This window comes from Populus alba, chromosome 10 (assembly GCF_005239225.2).
Source record: "Populus alba chromosome 10, ASM523922v2, whole genome shotgun sequence".
NCBI lineage: Eukaryota > Viridiplantae > Streptophyta > Magnoliopsida > Malpighiales > Salicaceae > Populus > Populus alba.
The window spans coordinates 4,416,887-4,437,524 of NC_133293.1; the positions used below are offsets into that span (position 1 = coordinate 4,416,887).

Here is a 20,638-nt window from a genome sequence, read left to right on the forward strand (position 1 = left end):
AGATTTTATTATTATGCTGAGTCACTCACACCTCCTTTATCTTTTCTTTGAGGTCACCTTTGTCTTTTTGCTCATCAATCCTCTACCCCAGAGGACATTAATTTACACTCTACTTGTTTCATGACCGAGTATGAATGATAGTTGTGTCGTGTGGATCTTCCGAGTATGGTCTGGTCTCTGATCTCTCACCTCTGTCGTTTGCCCCTTTATAATTTTCGTTGCTGTCTTTCAAAGGACATTTTTTTTTTTTTTTTTTAAAAAAAACACAGACACAGCTTTTATTAGCTTTGAATCTTTCATTAGGATCATCCCATGGTGTTAGCAGCCGGCAGTATCAAGTTTTACATAAATTACACACACATACACCAACCTTTTACAGTGTTAAAATAATAATAAATAGTTTAAATTCAAATTTTATAATTGCTAATATAATGGTAATTAAAGATTTATATGATCGTTAACTTCAAAATCTATAAAATTAGTTGAGGTGTAAACAAACTGGTTCGGAACACCCATACTAAAATAATAATAATAACAATAACAATAATAATAATAATAAAAATAAACAGTGGCCTGCATGACATCACATGCCGCCCTCTTGAACAAACTATTTCCTAATCATATGGCCCTATTCCCTATAGTTTATTAAAGAATAAATTAGTTCCTATAATATCTTAAGTAATAATATAGTTCCTTCACTGGCATTCTCAGTTTTGTTTTTTGAATGGACGGAGGAGCGCTGATTAGTAAATTGAAAACTAGAAGATCAATTAGATATATAATCTTTGGAGCCACGTACAAAGATTGATTTATTTTATGAGAAAAAAGATAATTAGTATTTTTAAACAACAAGAACTAAGTTATAATCAACTCAAATATTGTACTAATTAACAGTGGATTTAAAAAGAACTTGCTTATGATAATTACTTCTTCTCAAAATATTTAAAATCAAAAGCAGGAGATGTAGCTAGAATCAAATTCAAGAGCATAAAATTAAGGGAACTAATTAATGCTGATTATATCATACAATATATAAATCTTTTTCTTGGTAGATATTGAGATTTTAATTATTGGCAATTAGTTATAATATTTATAACATGACAAGTCATCCTTTTAAAAAACAGCTATGATGATCATGGTAGGTGAGATTTGAACTATCCAATTTTTTAGTGCATGTTATTAAAAATAATATAAATTATATTCTGGAAATCTAACCTAAAAATTTGAGCTATTGGGTTGAGATAATTTTTTGATATGGATATCAAAGAGCCTTGATAACCAAGCGGTCACGAGTTTCAATTTTCACCAGCCTCATTTATTTGAAAAAAAATTAACCACAAGATAATACAAGTCTATGCAAGTTTCAAGTAAAAAAGGTTTTTACTTGAGGAAGTGTGTTAGATAATAATATAAATCATATCATGAAATCTATCCTAAAAGCTTAAATTATTGAATTAAGATGATTTTTTAATATTCATGAACGAGCATTGTATAATTAAGAATTTTTAGTCATATATATAATTAAGTTCATCCTTGTCCGTCTCACGTTTTAATTAGCATCTACCAAGAGAGAGATGTGCTCTCTCACCATCTTGTTCAAATCTCATTCAAATTTCACGTGAAATCATAGAAATGAAATCCAAAGAAATTAAAACCATAAACACGCTCTCATTGTGAACACAACTAAAACATAAAGAATTGGTTTCACTATTTATACAAACAATAAAACAAATTAATATTTATTTTTAATTATTTGGTTACACATGTTTGTTTATATTGCAACTTGAGTGGTTAACATATGGAAGTAATGCGAGATCACACCTATGTTTTTCTCTCAACTAACAAACATGAGGTTAATTAATATATTATTTTAAGCATTTTTTTTTTTTAAAAGTGGATGTCTTAGCTTAGTTGGATTGAAGCGTGTGAGGGCACTATAATAATTTAAAACGATTTGAATTATGCTAGATAATATTTTTGATTTAAAACAATGTTGGTTTTTAATTTTTATTTTTTTTTAAAAAAAGGGTGAAATGGCCTAGGCATGTGGGCATCTCATAGGCCCCACGTGCATTGCTCTTAAGTCCAAGCCTAGCGGGGCTAGTCTTTTTTTAATAATCTTTTCAAGTTAATCATTTAGAATGTGTTTTTATTTAATTTTATTTTTAAATATTGAGTTGATGGTAAATAATTTTTTTTGAATTTTTTATTATATAATAAAATAAAAAAGCTAAATTAACCCAATGAAGTTCATAATTTAAATTGCGAGTTTGACAAGTTAACTAAATATTAATAAAAAAGTTGGGTATGATTTTTTCAAGTTTAGAAGTTTAATGATAATATAAAAAAAAAATAATCATTTAAATGTGTTTTGTTTACGTTTAAAAAATTGTGTGTATCTGCAAGGAAAAACACGAACTTATAAACGAGTTAAAGTCTAAAATAAATAGAATTTCAAACAATTAAAATACAAGTAATGATAAGAAAAGAAAACCAAATTATCCATCTTGCCAACAACGTCTCAACAAAAAAAACTAACCACATTAATCATAAAAAAACTTCAAATACGTTTTATTGGCAATTAGTTTTTTTTAACAAAAGTCGATTTTTTTTTTAAAAGAAAAAACTAGCATTCCATGAACCTGATCTCTCTGTGTGTGTGTTTGTATATATATATATATATATATATATAGGAATTCATTGAAAGTTATCCATAATAAATACAAATACAAGTAATACCCACGGCAATGCCGTCTCATTAAACAATTTCATTAACAAAAAAAAATCAATTAAACAATTTTCATTAAACTCCTTTTCTATTCAACTATAAAAAATATTTTCAAATCAATTTATACGTCAAAATCTCATTTCAGAGATGAGTAAATTCAACCTAACATTTTTTTTTGTCAAAAAAAGGGGAACGCGGAGGTGGGAATTATATGGATCCACGGCTTACACAGTAGGAGGCTGGTTATTTTATTTCATTCAATTCAGAGCCGTCAATTCATCCACGGAATTATATAAAAAAAAAAATCATGGCAATATTCCAGACAGAAGGTTTTAACAGCAATGCAACTTGGTTTAGAAGCTCCAATGGATATTTGTAACAGACGAATAAAAAAATCCATGGAGATGGGCTCTTCATGATCACCACGTCAGTGACAGCTTAATCCCACATGCTTTAATTTGACCTCGCTAGCTTGCCAGTTTCGTTTTTCTTAATCATGCGCTTCTGGCAAATATTGTAAATATCTTGGTATGATCCCATGCTGATGTTAGCTAGCTGGTACTGCGATATCTTACATGCATATATACCCCGTCAGAAATCTTATTTCCTCACACTCTCCCATCTTTAAAGTCCTTACTTGCAACCCTAAAGGTCTCTTTAAGAGTCCTGAGTTGCAGTCATTGTGTCCTGAGTTGCAAGTTGTAGGGTTATTATCTTTCCCTTGAGCTATCTTGCTGTTGGTGATCGAGCTGGGAGAGAGAAATGACTATCAAGCTACAGGGAGATGTTGAGCAAGGTGAAATCATTGGCCTTGAAGACTTGGAAAAGCCATTGATCTTGGAGGAGAAAATTGTTGTGATTAATGATAATAATGAAACTGATCAAGATCAAGAGAGTGCTGGATCCATTGGGATGGTTTTGCTATGTACATTTGTTGCTGTTTGTGGTTCTTTTGAATTTGGCTCTTGTGTAAGTACTCTCAACCTCTCTCTCTCTCTCTCTCTCTGTTTGTGATATCAATCAAGGATGGAAAGTGGAGTTCCTGGTTTAAGAGATGTTCTTGGTTTACTAAATGGATTTTTTCCTTGTCGTTTTTTTTTTTGGCCTTTGATTTTGGTTAGGAACCCACAAAACTCCCGGAAAAAAAAAAAAGGGTTTGTTTAGCTTAAGTTAATTATTTTGGCAGGTGGGTTATTCAGCTCCCACGCAATCTGCAATCAGGGAAGATCTTAATCTCTCAATTGCTGAGGTTGGTCTCGTTTTTTATTTCTTTTTCAAATAAGAAAATATCACATTATAATCTATCTAAATTGAGTCTAATTTTCTGATCAAATCTTGCAGTACTCTATGTTTGGCTCTATATTAACCATTGGTGCAATGTTTGGTGCTATCACAAGTGGCCGGATTGCAGACTTTATTGGTCGGAAAGGGGTACTCATCTAGAATTCTAGAGTTCTGGTAAAAGGTGATTAATTAGCCTCCCGATTTATTTAATTAATGGTTCCTTTCTAACCAGGCAATGAGAATGTCAGCTTGCTTCTGCATCGCTGGATGGCTAGCAGTCTTCTTCTCTAGAGTAAGTGCTCGGCAATTCACTGCCAAGTCCAACCCTACAACATTCAACATCCATGGAGTTAATATGCTGACGATCCTTTATTTTGCTGGTAATTTTCCTGGTACAGGGACCTTTTTCACTTGATGTGGGAAGGATTCTAACAGGATACGGCATTGGAGTTTTCTCTTACGTGGTAATTACTTTATAGTTGCAATCCTCTTACAAAACCTTCCAATCTAATTGTACAAATTTTTTATCCTGGTTTCTGATGATAATACATGTCTCATGAAAAATCAGGTTCCAATATTTATAGCAGAAATAGCACCAAAGAATCTCCGTGGAGGGCTCACCACATTAAATCAGGTAATTAATTAGACATCATAAAGTAGTATGATGTCAACTTCAAAAATGATGCAAGTGTAGTCGTCACTGACTTTTTGACCCCATCGTCATATCTGTTTCTTTCCAGCTCATGATCGTTACTGGCTCGTCCACTGCATTCTTAATTGGATCGGTTATAACATGGAGAGGACTAGCTCTGACAGGTAAGTTGAAGCCCTGCAAAAGTTGATACTGTTTCTTTGATGTTGAATTCTGGGTTGAACTGAAATACCAAAGAAAAGTAGATCTGTTCCAGTGGTTTTGCAAAGGTCTGAATGTCATTTTTGAATATGTTTTCAAGGTCTTGTTCCCTGCATTTTCCTGCTTGTTGGTCTGTGTTTCGTTCCCGAGTCTCCCAGATGGCTGGTAAGCTCATGTTTCGTTCAAGCTTTGGCTGCTCTTACTTTGTCAATTTGGGAGGGAGGTTTAACTAAAACCTATGTATCCAGGCAAAAGTTGGCCTCCAGAAAGAATTCCGAGTTGCACTGCAGAAACTGCGTGGAAAAGATGCTGATGTTACTCGTGAAGCTGCTGAAATCCAAGTACTTGCCTTCAACAATGTCATATTACTTGAAGCAAGTTCTGTAAAAGAGATTTGTCTTATGACTGACTGTTCCTGTTTCTTGACAGGTTTACCTTGAAAATCTTCAAGCCCTTCCTCAAGCTAAACTTCTCAATTTGTTCGAAAGCAAATACATCCGTTCTGTTATTGTAAGTAACTGTCTCAAATGTTTAGTAATTCAATCCTTACGTTTACGTTGTTATCCACAAAAGAGATTGTGTGTTTCTGACGTCTTACAAGCTTTGCACTTGGTCATGATGTTCAGATTGGAGTGGCGTTAATGGTTTTCCAACAATTTGGAGGGATTAATGGCATTGGATTTTATGCAAGCGAAACCTTTGCTTCAGCTGGTAAATAATTTGCATTGGCTGTCTTACTTGGTTGCCTTAGTTCCCAGTCTTCGCCGTTGTTCTGAATTGTTTATGTAAATTGCAGGACTTTCTTCAGCAAAAATCGGAACCATAGCATATGCTTGCATTCAGGTATTTAATTTGGAAACTTCTCAAAAAAATAAAAATAAAAAGGGAGATAAGTTTTTGTTTGAGAACCTAATCCATCTAAAAATTGATCTGCAGATCCCAATAACCATGCTGGGAGCAATTTTAATGGACAAATCTGGGAGACGACCACTTATGATGGTAAATAAATCTGCTTAAGAACTTCTTACCTTGCACAAATATTAATTTAGTGAGACAAATCTCTTACTGAGTAACAAATATGCTCTTTGCTCATGAAGATCTCTTCTACTGGAACATTTCTAGGCTCTTTCTTAGCAGGAACTTCTTTCTTTCTCAAGGTAAATCACTTAAATGCATATTTTGTTCTTCCTGTGAATCCTGTCTGCGTTCAAGGTCTGATTCTGTTTCCATGATCTTCGTGATTCAGGGGCATGGCTTGTTGCTTGAGTGGGTACCGATATTAGCCATCGCAGGAGTGCTGGTAAATTTCCTACTAACATCACTGCTCATTTTATTTACGGCAAATCAAAATCTAACAATTTCTGCTCATTTTCCCTATGAAATCAGATTTATGTATCAGCATTCTCAATTGGAATGGGAGCAGTTCCCTGGGTGATCATGTCTGAGGTAGCTGTTTTTACCTGCCAAGAAAACTGAAAAACTTTTTAGTCTTAACTCTCTGCATCGAATGGAATAGGTGTTAGCTACAAGCTATGGCAATACAAGTTTTTTTTTTTTTTTTTTTTTTAATCTAGAACTTTTTCCTGTGGCAGATTTTTCCAATTAACATAAAGGGGATTGCCGGGAGCTTGGTGGTGCTAGTGAACTGGTCGGGGGCCTGGGCAGTTTCTTTTACCTTCAACTTTCTCATGGACTGGAGTTCCTCAGGTAAGCCGGAACTTCTCAAATCAGGCACAAAATACTAGTTACGTATCATGGAGCTGACTTCATGGTTTTCACTTTTCAGGTACATTCTTTGTGTACTCGGGATTCTCAGTGCTAACAGTTCTGTACGTGGCCAAGTTTGTGCCAGAAACCAAAGGAAAAACACTGGAAGAAATCCAGAAAAGTATCAATTCATAGAGAGTAGAAGGTTTTGAAGGTTGAAGGATCAGGAGATTCTGTGAAATTGTTGTGTGATTTTGACTCAGCCGCACTCCCTATTCGGAAGCGAAAAGGCCAGATTCTTAACATGGCATGAAGACATCAATTCTTTGGGATAAATGCAATATTCAAAATTTTATTTTATTTTATTTTTATTTTTATTTTTTTATATATATATCAGGAAGTATATAAATCCAGTACTGGTAGTCTGGTATCTTCTCGGTGTGACAACTTTAGATGGATGTGCTTTGTGTTCATGTAGAAGAGAAGAAGAATTTCCTTGCAAGCCTAATTCCACCTTGCTAAATGATATGAAAAGGAGAAATGCCAAATTTCTTATCCAGAACGAATCCTTCATCTAGTAATTCCAACCATGCAAAAAACAGAACGGTGGAAGATCATCATGTGTTGGGTGCCCAACATAGGTATTTCACGAATAGGCTGTTGGCTTTTTTAATATTATACACAGCAATGAAAATAATAAAATATAATTATTCAGTAATTTTTAAGATTTTGTTATACAAATCTAAAATTATTTAAAGATTTATTGCCTAAAGATCTGATTTGATTTTCTTTGGCTTTGAATAATTCTTAAATGCTAGTTGTTGCAACCAACAAGCTATTTAATTGTCTGGTCTTCAATGATAATGCATATGAACCACTAATAAAAAAATCTCCTATAATCCTATTTTGAAGAGAGAGATCGATATGCCTAGATTGTTAGCTCTTTATTCTGTGACTTGCGTAGATTTTTCTGTTTAATAGATAACCACACAAAAATAAAAGGTATACCTTGCTATTTATAGGAAAATATAAAAAACAATATAAAGTAATAAAATATCAATTTCCCGTTAAATACCATCCATATCTTAATTCAGGAAAATTTTAGAAATTAACTCAATCAAGTCCTTACTTGATTTTTGCAGGTCTAGAAATATAATCACTATATTAATTATATTCTAGTCCTTAATTTCTAAAATATATTTTAATCAAGTCATACTTAATTAAATCATCCCAATTTAATTTATGTCTGATAGTTCTAAATGTGTGTAAACCTTTAAGTTTTTAATATGTTAGCCCAAATATAAATATAAATTTTAATTTTAATTAAATAGAATTGAATAAATTAAATAATTTACTTTATTATCAATTCAAAAATTAATTAATTTATATTTGAAGATCAAGTGCATTGTCTAGCAATATGTCATGATCTTTCAAATATTAGAAAAATCATTTGTGGTTTGACTTATTCTTTCAGTGATTAGTTTCTCAGTGTAATTAATATCCTTTAATCAATAATGTTCTGATTTAATATTAAAGCATGAAGTATGTCTACCATCTTAAATCATATTTGTTCTTTACATAATAGTCATTGATCATTTGAATAAGATTTAAAACTCTTTTCAAATCTTATTATAAGGATAACATATAACATGATTAAAGTATAACATTCTCTATATAAGATAATCTAGTGATATCAAGTCTAAGAATTACTTACACAATCATTACATTAGCCTTTTCATAAACAGAAATGATCTTTTCATATGAAAATCTCAGGCGGGTCAGTTTAGTGTACGTGTCTTATGAAACGTAACTACATATTAGTTTTAGAAATTCTTATACATCAACTTCTGAGAACAATTGCTTCCTTTCATAAAAGAAAAAACATAATATATATATCAGTCTCTACAACTCTAATAAATATCCAGTGTTTAAGAGACTATCGATCAAGAACATTTTAGGAACAATACTTTAATGCAATAGGAATCTTATAATCATAACAACTTTATAATTTTATTTACAAAGCATTTTTGTCTCATGGACTTTATATTTACTTTAGATTCATAAATCAAATATTAGATTCATTAATATAATATTATATGAATATTAAAGATAAATTAAGTCCTTATTAATAATATAATATGTATTTATATGAATATAATAATGTCACATGATATAATATAGCTAACCAATCGATTAGCTATAAGATATATTAAACTAACAGAGGCACACTCTAAATAGGTTAAATTTGATATCAGCAATGCCATTGACAAAAGCAAACCAAAATGTAGAAATGGAATAACAAAAAAAACAAAGGCAAGATTAAAATATTAAAGACTAATAGGCTGGAGTGAGGATACATGTGCGGGATGCTTTTTAAGAGAAATTATTTTTTTCTTGGTTATTTTTATTCCTATATAGTTTAGAAAAAAATATTTTTTTATGGTGTTTTTTATTTTGTACTATTTAGTTTAGAAAATTAAATATGATGCTTGGTAATTTTATTTTATTTTATTTATTTTAGGAATTCCTATAATAATTCTATAATTATTTATTAGAATTATTTTCCTTTTTAAAATATACCTAGGACTAGTAAAAATAATGTTGTATAACTTGTATTTTCATAGAAAATATTCAATAATAATCTGGACTTTATTTGGGTTGATAATTCTTTGGACCATTAATAATTAATTTTTGCCAGCCCATTATTTTGTCCAGCCCAGCCCATGAATAATAGAATGTGATTAGTTTTCTTACAAAAGAGTTTTCTCTAAACTTGAATAGTTTTTCAACTTAAAAAACATATGATTTAAAGTCAAAATATTCAGGTTTTATGGAAGGTAATCAAAACTGATAGTAGAGGGAAGTCCATTAGCTTTGGTTCTTGAAATTATCTATAAAAGTGAGTTGAAGAAGAGTGTTTCTAATTGGTTTTTCTACACAAATATTGTAATTTTTAACACTTTTCTTCAACTAAATTTTCAGTTTTACTTTATTTTGAGCTTTGATTTTTATCTTTATTTTCTTTCTAATCTACAGTTTAAAATTAATTTTTGTGGAGAGATATTTGAGTATATATTCCTTTGAGTTCGTTGGATATTGTATATTATTTAGAAATACACCTAAACAAGGTGGAGTTGTTGAAGTACTAAGAGGCTTATTGAAATTAGTTCTTTTGCATCAAATGAGGAGCAATAAAACTTTAAGAATAAATTTCAAATGAATTATATGCTAAGCACTTCAACAAGTATTTTTATTGGTTTTATTTAATTATATTTTCAATATATAATAGGAGTTAGTTTCATTCTTTTATACATAATTCTATGTATGATTAGTATACATGCTAGGATTATATTTCAATTTTTTATGTAACTTTTTATATTTGTTTAGTAAGCATGCAAGTTTATTTTTTTTTTTATTATTATGATTGTAAATTTACTATGATGTTATATATTGTACGATTTTAAACCAAATATATATGCTCACTTGTCTAATATTAATTTAGTAATTTTTGGACAACATAAAATGCTTCTCTCCTTGTAACATTAACATCACTGAAAAATTGACAAATAAAAATGTAAAACGTCGATAAAATTTTTCTATTAGTAGACTGCGGTGAATTTTTTTGACAGAATTTGCTCTTGTTGTATCCATCGATAAACACTAACGAACATATTTCCTCAGTATATATTGAGGGAATTATAGCATGAAAAGAAAGAACAAAAAAAAGCCAAAAAGTATGATGACGTGTCAGTTTTACAAATAGAATTACAAACGAATTTAAATTTATTGGTAAATTTGTCTATAATATTTAATCTATTACCTGACGAGTGACCCTCCTCTCTCTCTCCCTTATTTCTTCATCTTCCTCTATTTTTCTTTACAAATAGCACACCCCCTAATTTTATCATAAATCAACCACCCATTACATATTCAACCACCTCAACACTCAATTTGTATATATCTCTATTTTGATTCGAATCTCATTGAGGATTCCTAACTTCAAGTAAGAAAAGCTATCTATTTTTTATTTGAGCTCAATTTTAAAATGTTAATTTTTATTGTATAGTTTTGTAGTATATGTATTTTGTTTGGGTGTTTACTTGTTTTATAACTTTTTCTCATAGAAATTTATTATATGAATGTATGATTTGTACATGTTAGGGTTTGTTTAAGATTTTATAAAACTGTATTTTTTTGTAATTGATGAAATTTATTTTGAATTTGTGATTTAGGTGTTTTGTGATGAAATAAATAATGATTTATTTAACAAGTTCAATTTATATTTTTCCAATTTTATTCTTAAGTTGAATTTTTTGATAAATGTATAGAAATTTAAATTTATGTAGATAATTGATAATAGATTAAGAGCACTATTAAAATAGATTGAATAAGTTTGAATTTAACCAATGTTTGTGAATTTATTTAGTTTACGTAATTAATTAATACATGTTGTCATCAATATTCTATATAGATTTGATAGAAATAATGGATGATTGTTCATAGATGTATTGAGATTCACTCGAAGAGTTGTTTAGGATGAATTATTATAATGGGGTTCTGAGTTTTATTAATTACACACTATCTAATTAAAAAAAATATTAGCGGAGATAATATTAGGAGCAAAAAAACATTCAACTTCTTTTTGAAGCCTTTTTTTTTTTTCTAGCATGTCTCTCTTTTTTTTTTCTCTGTTTTCTTACAAAAGTAAAACCTAGCCTTGAATATTATACTTACAAATTATGGATTCTTGGAATATTATAATAGAAAAATTAAGGATTCTTTGTCACGAATTCAAAAGGAAACACAACTAAACACATAATGGACATAGAACACACTAGATTTTAAAAATCATTATAGTCTTCGTGAAAATAAATAAAGTCTTGAATTGTTCTAGTAGCATTTATAGTTGGAACTTGTATGATTATACAAGCAACATCACCACTCTTGCAACCTCATTTCAATTGTTGTTGTCTTTGTTGTTATTGTTGTTATACAAGAGAAAAGGAGTAAAGGACATAAAACAAACTATTTCTTCTTCTTTTTCGTCAAAATGATTTGTAATGCAAAAAGGGTGATTAATATTAATTGAGGTATTTTGTGAATTTTTAAATAGATAGGAAGATCTGAGCATCCAAAGATATCAAGACTTTTCTGATTCAACAGAAGAAAAAAAGAAGAAGAGAAGTTATATACAATTGTAAACAAAAGCACACTGTGGCAAATTTCCTCTACATATATGATGAGTAGATCTCTTTAGATTTTGTTGAAATTTAGAGACCTCAAAGAATAATTTCTTCCTATTTGTCTGTTGTGCGTGTGCATGTTTTTCCTTGTTGTGGAGAGAGAGAGCAAAGTGTCTAAAGCTCTTTCAAACTATATATATATATATAAACAGAAAGGATACCAATACCATGAATTGTTGCCATCGTTGTTAGCATTACCAGTGCAGTTCTCTTCACTAAAAAGCCTTTGGATCCAATATCCCCACCTAAAAAAAAATCCAGATTAGAAGGAAAATACTTTATTGCATTATCAAAACGATCTAGAACAAATTCATCATTTAAATTCCATAAATAGCAGCTCATCACTCATAAAACAATTCTCGGTTTTCACTTATTTTTAGTACAATCACCATTAAAATCCATTAACATAAACAAAACCAATCCTTTTCATACTAAATGAATTAAAATCAAAACCCTAAATACACAAAACAATCCTAAAACCCAATAAAAAAACGATCAAATCAAACATTATTATTGTTATTATCATTATTATCACAGATAGATAAATAGAGAGACAAAGACCAGACTTTGAAAATGCAAATCTCGTTAATGACAAGACGAGAACCTTTAATGGTATCTTCAGTAGTTATAGAGGCAGCGACTGATGATGAAGGCTAGAAAGAACGAGAGATAAACGAGAGACAAAGAAAACTTTGATTTAGGGATTTTGTAAACTGGTGTGAGGTTATCTTATGCTAGAGAGAATGAGACATATGCGAGACAACAAGAAAATCACCATATGTTTTGAAACTACTAACTAAAAGAAGAGACGAGAGATGATAAAGGTTTGAGCTACTGCTGGTGGCTTTGATTTTTAGGGTTAGAACACGTTTGGGAAGACATAGAAAGAAACAGAGTTTTTTCACCTCTAAAGCTTGGGTGAGGACTGTTTTGGGTTTGATTTAGGAAAAGATTGAAAGGAAGAGATTTTTAATATTTTTTACGTTTTTTTTATTAATTTTGATGTTGGATTAATTTGCGGGCAATCTTAAACCAAACTAATTAATTATTATTTAATTAATTATATGAATAATTTTAATAACCTTATAAATTTTAGTAGTTTTAATATTTATAAGACTCGAACTAAAATAATTTTTAAAAAATAAAATTTAAAATTTAAAGCATATTAATATTTATATAAAATGAATTATTTTTTCAAACTTAAAGTGTTTGGTTTTAAACTCTTAAAATCAAAATTAAATTACATCTATGAAATTCATGTTTTTTCCCACCTCTACCATATTTTTGTTTTCTGTAAAAAAATTGATTTTATGTTTTTTTTTTTTAAGTTTAATTTTCTTTTGTTTAGACATGGGACGTGAAAGTTTTTAAATAAAGGGTCATTGGGTCAAAAAGTGTCTAGTAATTTTTCTTGATTTTATTTTACTTTACAATATGAAGTGAGAATGTTAGGATCAGTACATTGCCTCGATTTCTTTCAGTTTCTCTTCTTTTTCTTTCAATCAAGTTTGTATTTTATGAATGCTTGGATTCTAAATTATCTTAATCTGTTTGCTTTGAAATGGAGAGAATTTGAAAATTAGAGTCTTTCTAGCCTCTGGTTATCGAATTTACTTAGTTTGATAGCTAGATACTCATTGGATTGTTCGAATAATGGAGAAATCTTTTTTCATTTCTCTTGCTTTTATTGTTCTGTTTCGCAGGATTTGATGCTGTTTATGCCGATCACAAGTACCTTCGTTGAGTTTCAGTATCCATGGCTGTAAACTAGAAGTGGGTTATTAAGGGAATTGAAATATAAGGATAACATGAGTAGGACACGCAAGAGTAGTAATTTATGTGATGATAAAATTGCTGGCAAGGGATCCTCTACAAGTCAAGGACCCAATGAGGTTTCTGATTATCTTGATCATGAGATTGCTCAACTCACAAAGCTCAGGTCACGGCCTCATGAACTTTTGAGCAGGGACGTGCCTGGCAGGTCGAGGCTGCCCGTCTCAACTATGAGAATGTTGGTTGGTCGAGAGGGTAATTTTTCCGGAAGAGGGAGATTCTCATCTGCAGATAGTCGTCATGTTTTAAGTCGATATTTGCCTGTACATGGTCCTTGCACTGTGGACCAATTGAATAGTCGGACTTATGTTTCTCAGTTTTCAGCTGATGGAACTCTTTTTGTTGCTGGATGCCAGGTAACATGGGGCTATCAGTAAAGTAATTACTCTTGAGCAAGCATTACGCTTCATAAAGATTTGCTGATACTTAAATTAACGGGAGTGTCTGTATTGTTGTTTTTTAAGTCAGTATATACGTTTCTTTTGCCACAGGGAAGCCACATTAGGATATATAATGTGGATAAGGGATGGAAAATTCAGAAGGACATTTTAGCCAAGAGTTTAATATGGACAATTACTGATACATGTCTTTCGCCCAATCAGCGCTACCTTGTAAGTTTCTGATGACTCTAGTTGAAAAAAAAGTGGATATATTACTGAGATAGAAAGTCAATTATTATAGTATAGTTCAGTGCATTAATGCAAGTTCTCTGGGCTTAGTGGAGGACTTCTTCTTTGGTGGATCACATCTTTTTAAATACCAAACATAAATTTTCTTCAGGGTCTGTCATTATTTCCTGTCTTAATTTTGTAGCTCTCATCTTGTTCAACATACAGGTTGGTGGATTATCCGCCTGCCCGTTTCTTGATTGTTCTCATGTGCTGCTGCTGTGCTTGTGTGTGTGTCTGTGAGAATGCATGGTCATCTCTCTATGCATTTTCTTATTCAATCTCTTTGTGCGCTGGATTGTGTGGATGCCTTTTTTGGATCATTATGGACATGGCTCAAGTGCTCCCTTGTAATTTTTTATAGTTGCAGCCTTAAACAAGGGATACTTGGTTGTTTTAGGTCTTATATCTTTTTGGTTTTTCATGATGAGTCAATTTTCTAATGTCATACTGCAACTTAGCCCATCTTCGGATCCGGGCTCATTGTGGGCCAGCATAATTTCATCAATTGTGTAGAGCTCATCCTTGTTCCGGAGTGTAACTATGCCACTTTTCACTGGAGATAAACTGATCTGTAGACTTGACATGCAATACAATTTAATTTTATGACATGGATGAAGTGCTTTTTCATTGTTGATTTCATTAACCTTTAATGTTAATTGTGCAGGTGTATGCTAGTTTGTCACCTGTTGTCCATATTGTGGATATTGGATCTGCTGCAACAGAGTCACTAGCAAATGTAACGGTATGTCTGCCACAAGTCATACTTGTTTGTGGATTTTTTCCTTAGTTTCTGTAATATGCGGGTGTTTGATCAAAGGCTAATATCTTTTCAGCTTCTGTCATAGTAGCTTTATTTTTACGGAACCATGCCTTTAAACTGTCATCTTGGAATTACTGTGTTGTCTAGCTGTTATCAATGGTGATAGATGGGAAATTTTTTTATTCCCTGCTAGGGATGTCTATTTAATTTACCCAATGATTGTATTGCATGCTCTCCCCATGGATTGTGGTTCTGTATGATGTGCATTGTTCTGTGTGTTATAGGGCACCATTGTCTGGCTAGATGATATTTATCATTGTGAGTTAGTCCTTGTTCTTGGTGAGGGGCCCTGTTATCATGACTATTAAAAATCAGGTTATGGTCATAATGCTTGTGATCATCAAATTTGGTAAGTAAGATGCTCATTGGAGTAAACCACTTTGCGCTACAGAGAGGCAATCCTGCACCTTGAGCTATGGCTTACTTAGTTTTCCTCTTATAGACAGCCAATTTTTTTTCTTGGGAAACTCAATGATTATAACTCGGTCCTACTTTTGTTTCTTCATCTTTTTTAGTGCCACAAAGTGATCAATTAATATTTTCATAAATCTTACAAAGCAAATGGCCATTGGTTTCATTCACATCAAAATTTCTATATGCAGGAAATTCATAATGGTTTGGATTTTTCTGTCGATAAAGATGATTATGATGAATTTGGGATCTTCTCTGTGAAGTTTTCAACTGATGGGCGAGAGCTTGTAGCTGCAAGTAGTGATAATTCAATATATATTTATGATCTTGAAGCAAATACCTGCAGTCTTCGAGTTCCTGCACATAAGGTATCATATTTGTACATTTCATCATAAGAAGCTTATAGGATTTTGAAATTTAGTGGGGTGATTGAAAGTTAGAATCTGTTGCTTGTTTGGAATTGGTTGATGAGGTGCAAGTTACATCTAGACAATCTGGAAGCAACTTTCCTCTTGTATTACTACTTGGTAGTTTTAGTTTGTATACATAAATGCTGCTAAATTGTCTATCTGATTCCTTTGAAACTGAAAACGCAGACCCTTGCCTGCCTATTGACCAGTAGATTTAATTGCTTTGTAAAAGACAATATCTTGTTTCATTCTCAATTTTAATTGTTTGAGAAATTAGTTGGGCATATTCATCGGTCCATATTTTAGAGTAAGCAAGCCAAGACTGTTACTTTTCACACAAGGGTTCTAAAGAAGTTTAAACTAGATCATACAAGTGAGATTATTTTACTTTCCTACTCAAAAGTTGATGCTTTGTATTCTTTTTCTTAATTGCTGTCTTTCTCCCCTTCTTTATCATTTCCCTTCTCTGAATGCAGGGTGGGTCTATATTTCAGTGAAATACAGAACTAAATCATACAAGTGTATAATTATCTTTCTTTCCTGCTCAAAAGTTGATGCTTTGTATTCTTGTTCATACTTGCTGTCTTTATCCCCTTCTTTACCATTTTCCCTTCTCTAAATGCGGGGTAGGTCTACATTTCAGTGAAATACAGAGAACATCTGTGAACTTTTTTCTTGGCAGGAGTGATTAAATTGAAGATGTTAACACAGTATATTCTTAAATATTTTGGGCTCCCTCTCAAGCAGGTTTTGGTGTTTTGGATATATCATGATCTGATTTGTGTTGCTCTTGCAGTCTGATGTCAACACAGTATGTTTTGCGGATGAAGCTGGCCATCTTTTGTATTCTGGAAGTGATGATAACCTCTGTAAGGTGAAAGCTATTCTTTAGCCTTTAAAGATTTAGGTCATCTTGTTCCATAGTGCTACCCAATATTCATTCTGGTTTAAACAGTTTGCAGATGCCTCACTGGTTTAAACAGGTGAAATTTAACATGGCACTGACTTTGCATCTCTTAATTGGTTGCTTTAATGAAGGAACTTTCATTTGTCTTTTACTTTAATTTCTGCAGGTGTGGGATAGGCGTTGTTTTATCTCAAAAGGAAAAGCAGCAGGGATCTTGATGGGACATCTAGAAGGCATTACATTCATAGACAGCCGTGGAGATGGGCGTTATTTTATTTCTAATGGAAAGGATCAGACTACCAAACTATGGGATATTCGAAAGATGTCCTCTAATGCCAAAGAGTAGTAATGTTACTGCCCTTTCACCCCATGCAAACTTGCACACACTCATTCCCTAGATGTTTACTTACATGTTTTTTAATTGCTTTCCTCTAAGTTTATATTACCATGCTATAAGTTTGAATCATTCTTGTTAGGATTTGATCATTTGAAATTCTTATTCCATGTGACGAACTTGTAGTTAGTACTTTCTGTTGGTGGATGAAGCTTGGGTGGAGCCAAGTGGACTCAGATTGATGCTAACAGTTTTCGAGTTGTATGCCTTGTTCAATTTATTGTATATGGCTTGTATTGTGTCTTTAACAGACAACGATTTTCTATTTTGCTTATTCTGCTTAGCATATACGTGAAACTGTCAAATATGGGAATGGGTTTGGAGTTGGGATGGAAGACATTTACTCTTACAATATGTCATCTCAAGGGTGTAGCATCCTCCAACCTGGCTTTGGAGGTGGGCATACACATTTCAAATTTAAAAATTGCTTCATGCACCTGTGTATTTTTTGAGCTGGTTTGAGTTTACAGTGTGAAAAGACAGAATTACGTGCTTAACCCACCAAATTTTGGAAAGGATCTGATTTACTTGTACCAGAACTGATAGATGCTCTCCTGAAATCAATTTTGCTACTGACTTGCCTCTTTTCAAACAGCACTCCAAGGCTTAGAGATTCTGACTGGGATTATAGATGGATGGAGTACCCACCCCATGCCAAAATCTTGAAGCATCCTCGTGATCAGTCTGTGACCACTTACAGAGGTCATTCAATCTTGCGCACTCTCATTCGCTGTTACTTCTCTCCGGAATATAGGTACTAGTCAGTTGTTGAAATGCATTTTTTCTGTCTTGAATTTCCTGTAAAGCCAGGCTTCATGTTGGTCAAAGGATTGACCCAGGGTGTTATTCTTTCTGGTTATCTGGTTTTACTGTCCAGACTACCCTAAATTTAGTTTCTCAGAAACACAAAATAACTTGATGTTTTACTACCTAGTCGTGGCAGTTGAAAGTTTTCCATCAGTAACAGATTTTACCGTGTCCAGTATTCATTTAAGTTGGATAAAATTTGTCTGATGAAATTGGCTTCTAGGTAGAATTGGACAGGACCTACCACGCACACTGCCTGCTCAATAGCTTGTCTGGTTTAGGGCTTTGCTTTGTCATGATTATATTTTGTTGATGGTATTGATGATTGCAAGGGCTTCACCAATTTGATTATTCTCTTGTTGCAGCACTGGCCAGAAGTACATTTACACTGGATCTAGCGACTGTTCTGTTTATATTTACGATCTGGTATGCGTGTGATATTAGCTCTCTTCTTCAAAATCAACATCTTATTTCTCTGGTAATGTTTCAATTAGTAGTTGCTGCAGAGAGATGAGGGAAGTTTGTTATTGTTTGTAGGTAAGTGGAGCCCTAGTTGCAACACTCGATCATCATGAAGGTCTTGTAAGAGATTGTAGCTGGCATCCTTTGTACCCTATGATAATCAGCTCTTCTTGGGATGGTGTCATTGCCAGATGGGAATTTCCTGGCGATGGCGAAGCCCCTACTCCGGTGAGAAGAAAGCCAAGTCTGAGGCGGGATCTCTAGGAAGATCACTCACAGTTGATTGTTCCATGCATGATTTTTGCTACTTTTTCCATAGTATGATGCATCGCATTGTGTTAGTCAAGGTCACACACGAGATCACTGCTTCAAAACGAAATGAAACGCAGATGGTGAAGGTAAAAACAACAGGCTCTTTCCTGTTCTGTGTCATTAATACGGCCTGCCTGTATATATATAGGCCTTGTGACAACAAGTTGTGCTTCATCACATTGTTCCTGGTTACAAATTGCATTATAATCCTGCAGCCTACACATTCTGTAATCATTCTTGCCCTCTTGTCTTCGGAAAAGAAGTTCCTCGCCTCCTCCCATGCGTGGGGGAATAAAGTGAATGAGTTACATGCTGCTTGTTGAAATCTCTTGGTTTGTAGTTGGAAATATTTTGAGAACCACATTATAACTTATTTTAGTGTTCAAATAATAATAATAATAATAACCCCTCAATCTAAAAATAAAAAAAAAATGAAATTGTTTTTGTAAGAAAATGAATTTATTAAATAGTGTTTGATTATTATTCTAGTAACAGTTGAATAAAGAAGACTTGTCTATAATTTATGTTTTAAAAAATAAATAAACTTATTTTAAAAAGTTATTTAAGGATATATATTTTTTTTTTCTATCTCCAGTTGGCGGAAGAAGGGGTATAAATTGAATAAATTAGTCATACAAATCCCAATAGATAAAGAGCAAAAAAAACCTAAAAGGTAGCTTAATTCACTTAATTAGTTAGTTTTTAAATTTATTTTTTAATAGTTATTTGTTTTGAGTCTTTTAATTATTTAAGGTTTATATAATTATTAATTTTAAAGCTTATAAAATACAAATTTAAATTTTTTAAAATTACTCTTTATATAATTATTAATTTTAAAGTTTATAAAATTACTCAAATTACATGAAAATTAGTTTAGATTTCTATATTAATTAAAAATAAAAATGTTATTACGGAGTTTCTCTTCTTTAAAAAATACAGTACACGCGCGGATCATCTACAACTTGAGCTCTCACACTCACACACGCTGACACTGCTCCAGTCGTCCTATTTAGCGCTCGTAAACCAAATCCACCCGACAAAAACTCTCTTCACTCCCTCTTAAGAATACTTAAGAAATGGCATCACCGACAACAAGAGTGACATTTCGGCTAGTGGTAGCGATTCTAGCAGTAACGCTCGTCCTCTTCTACGTAGGCCGCCCTCTCTACTGGAAAATCTCCGCCACTGTTCAAGAGATCCGCGAGAACAAACGCACCGTCAAACAAGGTCAGCCAGCCACCAAGCTGCTCTTTCATTAAATTAAATTGATTGAATGAATCTGTTAATTGAGACATCTGTGTTACGTTACAGGCATTTCTCAGTTTGTTTACGAAGCGCAGAAATCGGTTGGCTGGTTTCACGACGAGTCCGATTCCGGAGCCCGCGAGAATAGGAGAGCGAGGTCACTCTTAATTTAAGCTTTTTAGGTTATTATTATCATCTGAAAGCTTTTTAAAATAAATTGCTTGGTTTGAGTAGATCTGCTTCTTTGTTTGCTCTTGTTGTAGTATCAGTAATTGTAATCCAAGGATTTTATTGAAATGATAGTCAAACATGTTGCCCAATTTATTTATTTATTTACTATTTTGTTGTGCTGAATTTTATCGGTAAGGGAAAAAAAAATACATCAGTAAAATTAATAGTTTTTTTTTTTTTTTTATATTATCATTATTATTGTTAAGGTTTATTACATTGATCAATTCTTCGAAAGCATGCTTTAGTGCTAATAATAGCCGGAATAACAATTGTGCTATGTTATGAGTAGGATTTTAAATCAATTTATAAGAAAATAACAA

General features: G+C 32.2%; 3 protein-coding genes across 4 annotated transcripts; all 3 read left to right on the top strand.

Moving 5' to 3' along the window:
* The first annotated feature begins 3,008 nt into the window (after window positions 1–3,008).
* On the top strand, window positions 3,009–7,127 carry LOC118034543 (sugar transporter ERD6-like 16). 2 transcript variants are annotated; one of them, XM_035039874.2, is made up of 18 exons: window positions 3,009–3,697; window positions 3,915–3,977; window positions 4,070–4,159; window positions 4,245–4,304; window positions 4,411–4,476; window positions 4,581–4,646; window positions 4,753–4,828; window positions 4,966–5,030; window positions 5,114–5,206; window positions 5,295–5,375; window positions 5,492–5,576; window positions 5,662–5,708; window positions 5,802–5,864; window positions 5,963–6,022; window positions 6,112–6,165; window positions 6,252–6,311; window positions 6,458–6,572; window positions 6,652–7,127. In XM_035039874.2, exons 1-18 carry the CDS (start codon window positions 3,491–3,493, stop codon window positions 6,765–6,767), a joined length of 1,467 nt encoding a protein of 488 aa, XP_034895765.1. In that variant the 5' UTR covers window positions 3,009–3,490; the 3' UTR covers window positions 6,768–7,127. The 2 variants fall into 2 exon arrangements, with proteins under 2 accessions (XP_034895765.1, XP_034895766.1); XM_035039875.2 differs by having other exon boundaries at window positions 3,558–3,697; window positions 3,850–3,977.
* A 6,135-nt stretch (window positions 7,128–13,262) lies between these two features.
* Window positions 13,263–19,167, top strand: LOC118034499 (LEC14B homolog). Its single transcript, XM_035039816.2, has 9 exons — window positions 13,263–14,004; window positions 14,140–14,259; window positions 14,984–15,061; window positions 15,742–15,918; window positions 16,757–16,834; window positions 17,034–17,212; window positions 17,857–18,015; window positions 18,434–18,494; window positions 18,606–19,167. Exons 1-9 carry the CDS (start codon window positions 13,624–13,626, stop codon window positions 18,792–18,794), a joined length of 1,422 nt encoding a protein of 473 aa, XP_034895707.1. The 5' UTR covers window positions 13,263–13,623; the 3' UTR covers window positions 18,795–19,167.
* A 614-nt stretch (window positions 19,168–19,781) lies between these two features.
* Window positions 19,782–20,419, top strand: LOC118034501 (uncharacterized). The gene is made up of 2 exons (XM_035039818.2): window positions 19,782–20,069; window positions 20,154–20,419. Exons 1-2 carry the CDS (start codon window positions 19,919–19,921, stop codon window positions 20,258–20,260), a joined length of 258 nt encoding a protein of 85 aa, XP_034895709.1. The 5' UTR covers window positions 19,782–19,918; the 3' UTR covers window positions 20,261–20,419.
* Window positions 20,420–20,638: the final 219 nt, after the last annotated feature.

Bases quoted from the DNA above. Each gene is read 5' to 3' on its own strand.
- LOC118034543 (XM_035039874.2), top strand. From the start codon at position 3,491: ATGACTATCAAGCTACAGGGAGATGTTGAGCAAGGTGAAATCATTGGC. The intron at 3,978-4,069 runs GTTGGTCTCGTT...CAAATCTTGCAG, and splicing joins TTAATCTCTCAATTGCTGAG to TACTCTATGTTTGGCTCTAT. The intron at 5,865-5,962 runs GTAAATAAATCT...TTGCTCATGAAG, and splicing joins GGAGACGACCACTTATGATG to ATCTCTTCTACTGGAACATT.
- LOC118034499 (XM_035039816.2), top strand. From the start codon at position 13,624: ATGAGTAGGACACGCAAGAGTAGTAATTTATGTGATGATAAAATTGCT. The intron at 14,005-14,139 runs GTAACATGGGGC...CTTTTGCCACAG, and splicing joins TTTTTGTTGCTGGATGCCAG to GGAAGCCACATTAGGATATA. The intron at 17,213-17,856 runs GTAATGTTACTG...CTTTTCAAACAG, and splicing joins TCCTCTAATGCCAAAGAGTA to CACTCCAAGGCTTAGAGATT.
- LOC118034501 (XM_035039818.2), top strand. From the start codon at position 19,919: ATGGCATCACCGACAACAAGAGTGACATTTCGGCTAGTGGTAGCGATT. The intron at 20,070-20,153 runs GTCAGCCAGCCA...GTTACGTTACAG, and splicing joins CAAACGCACCGTCAAACAAG to GCATTTCTCAGTTTGTTTAC.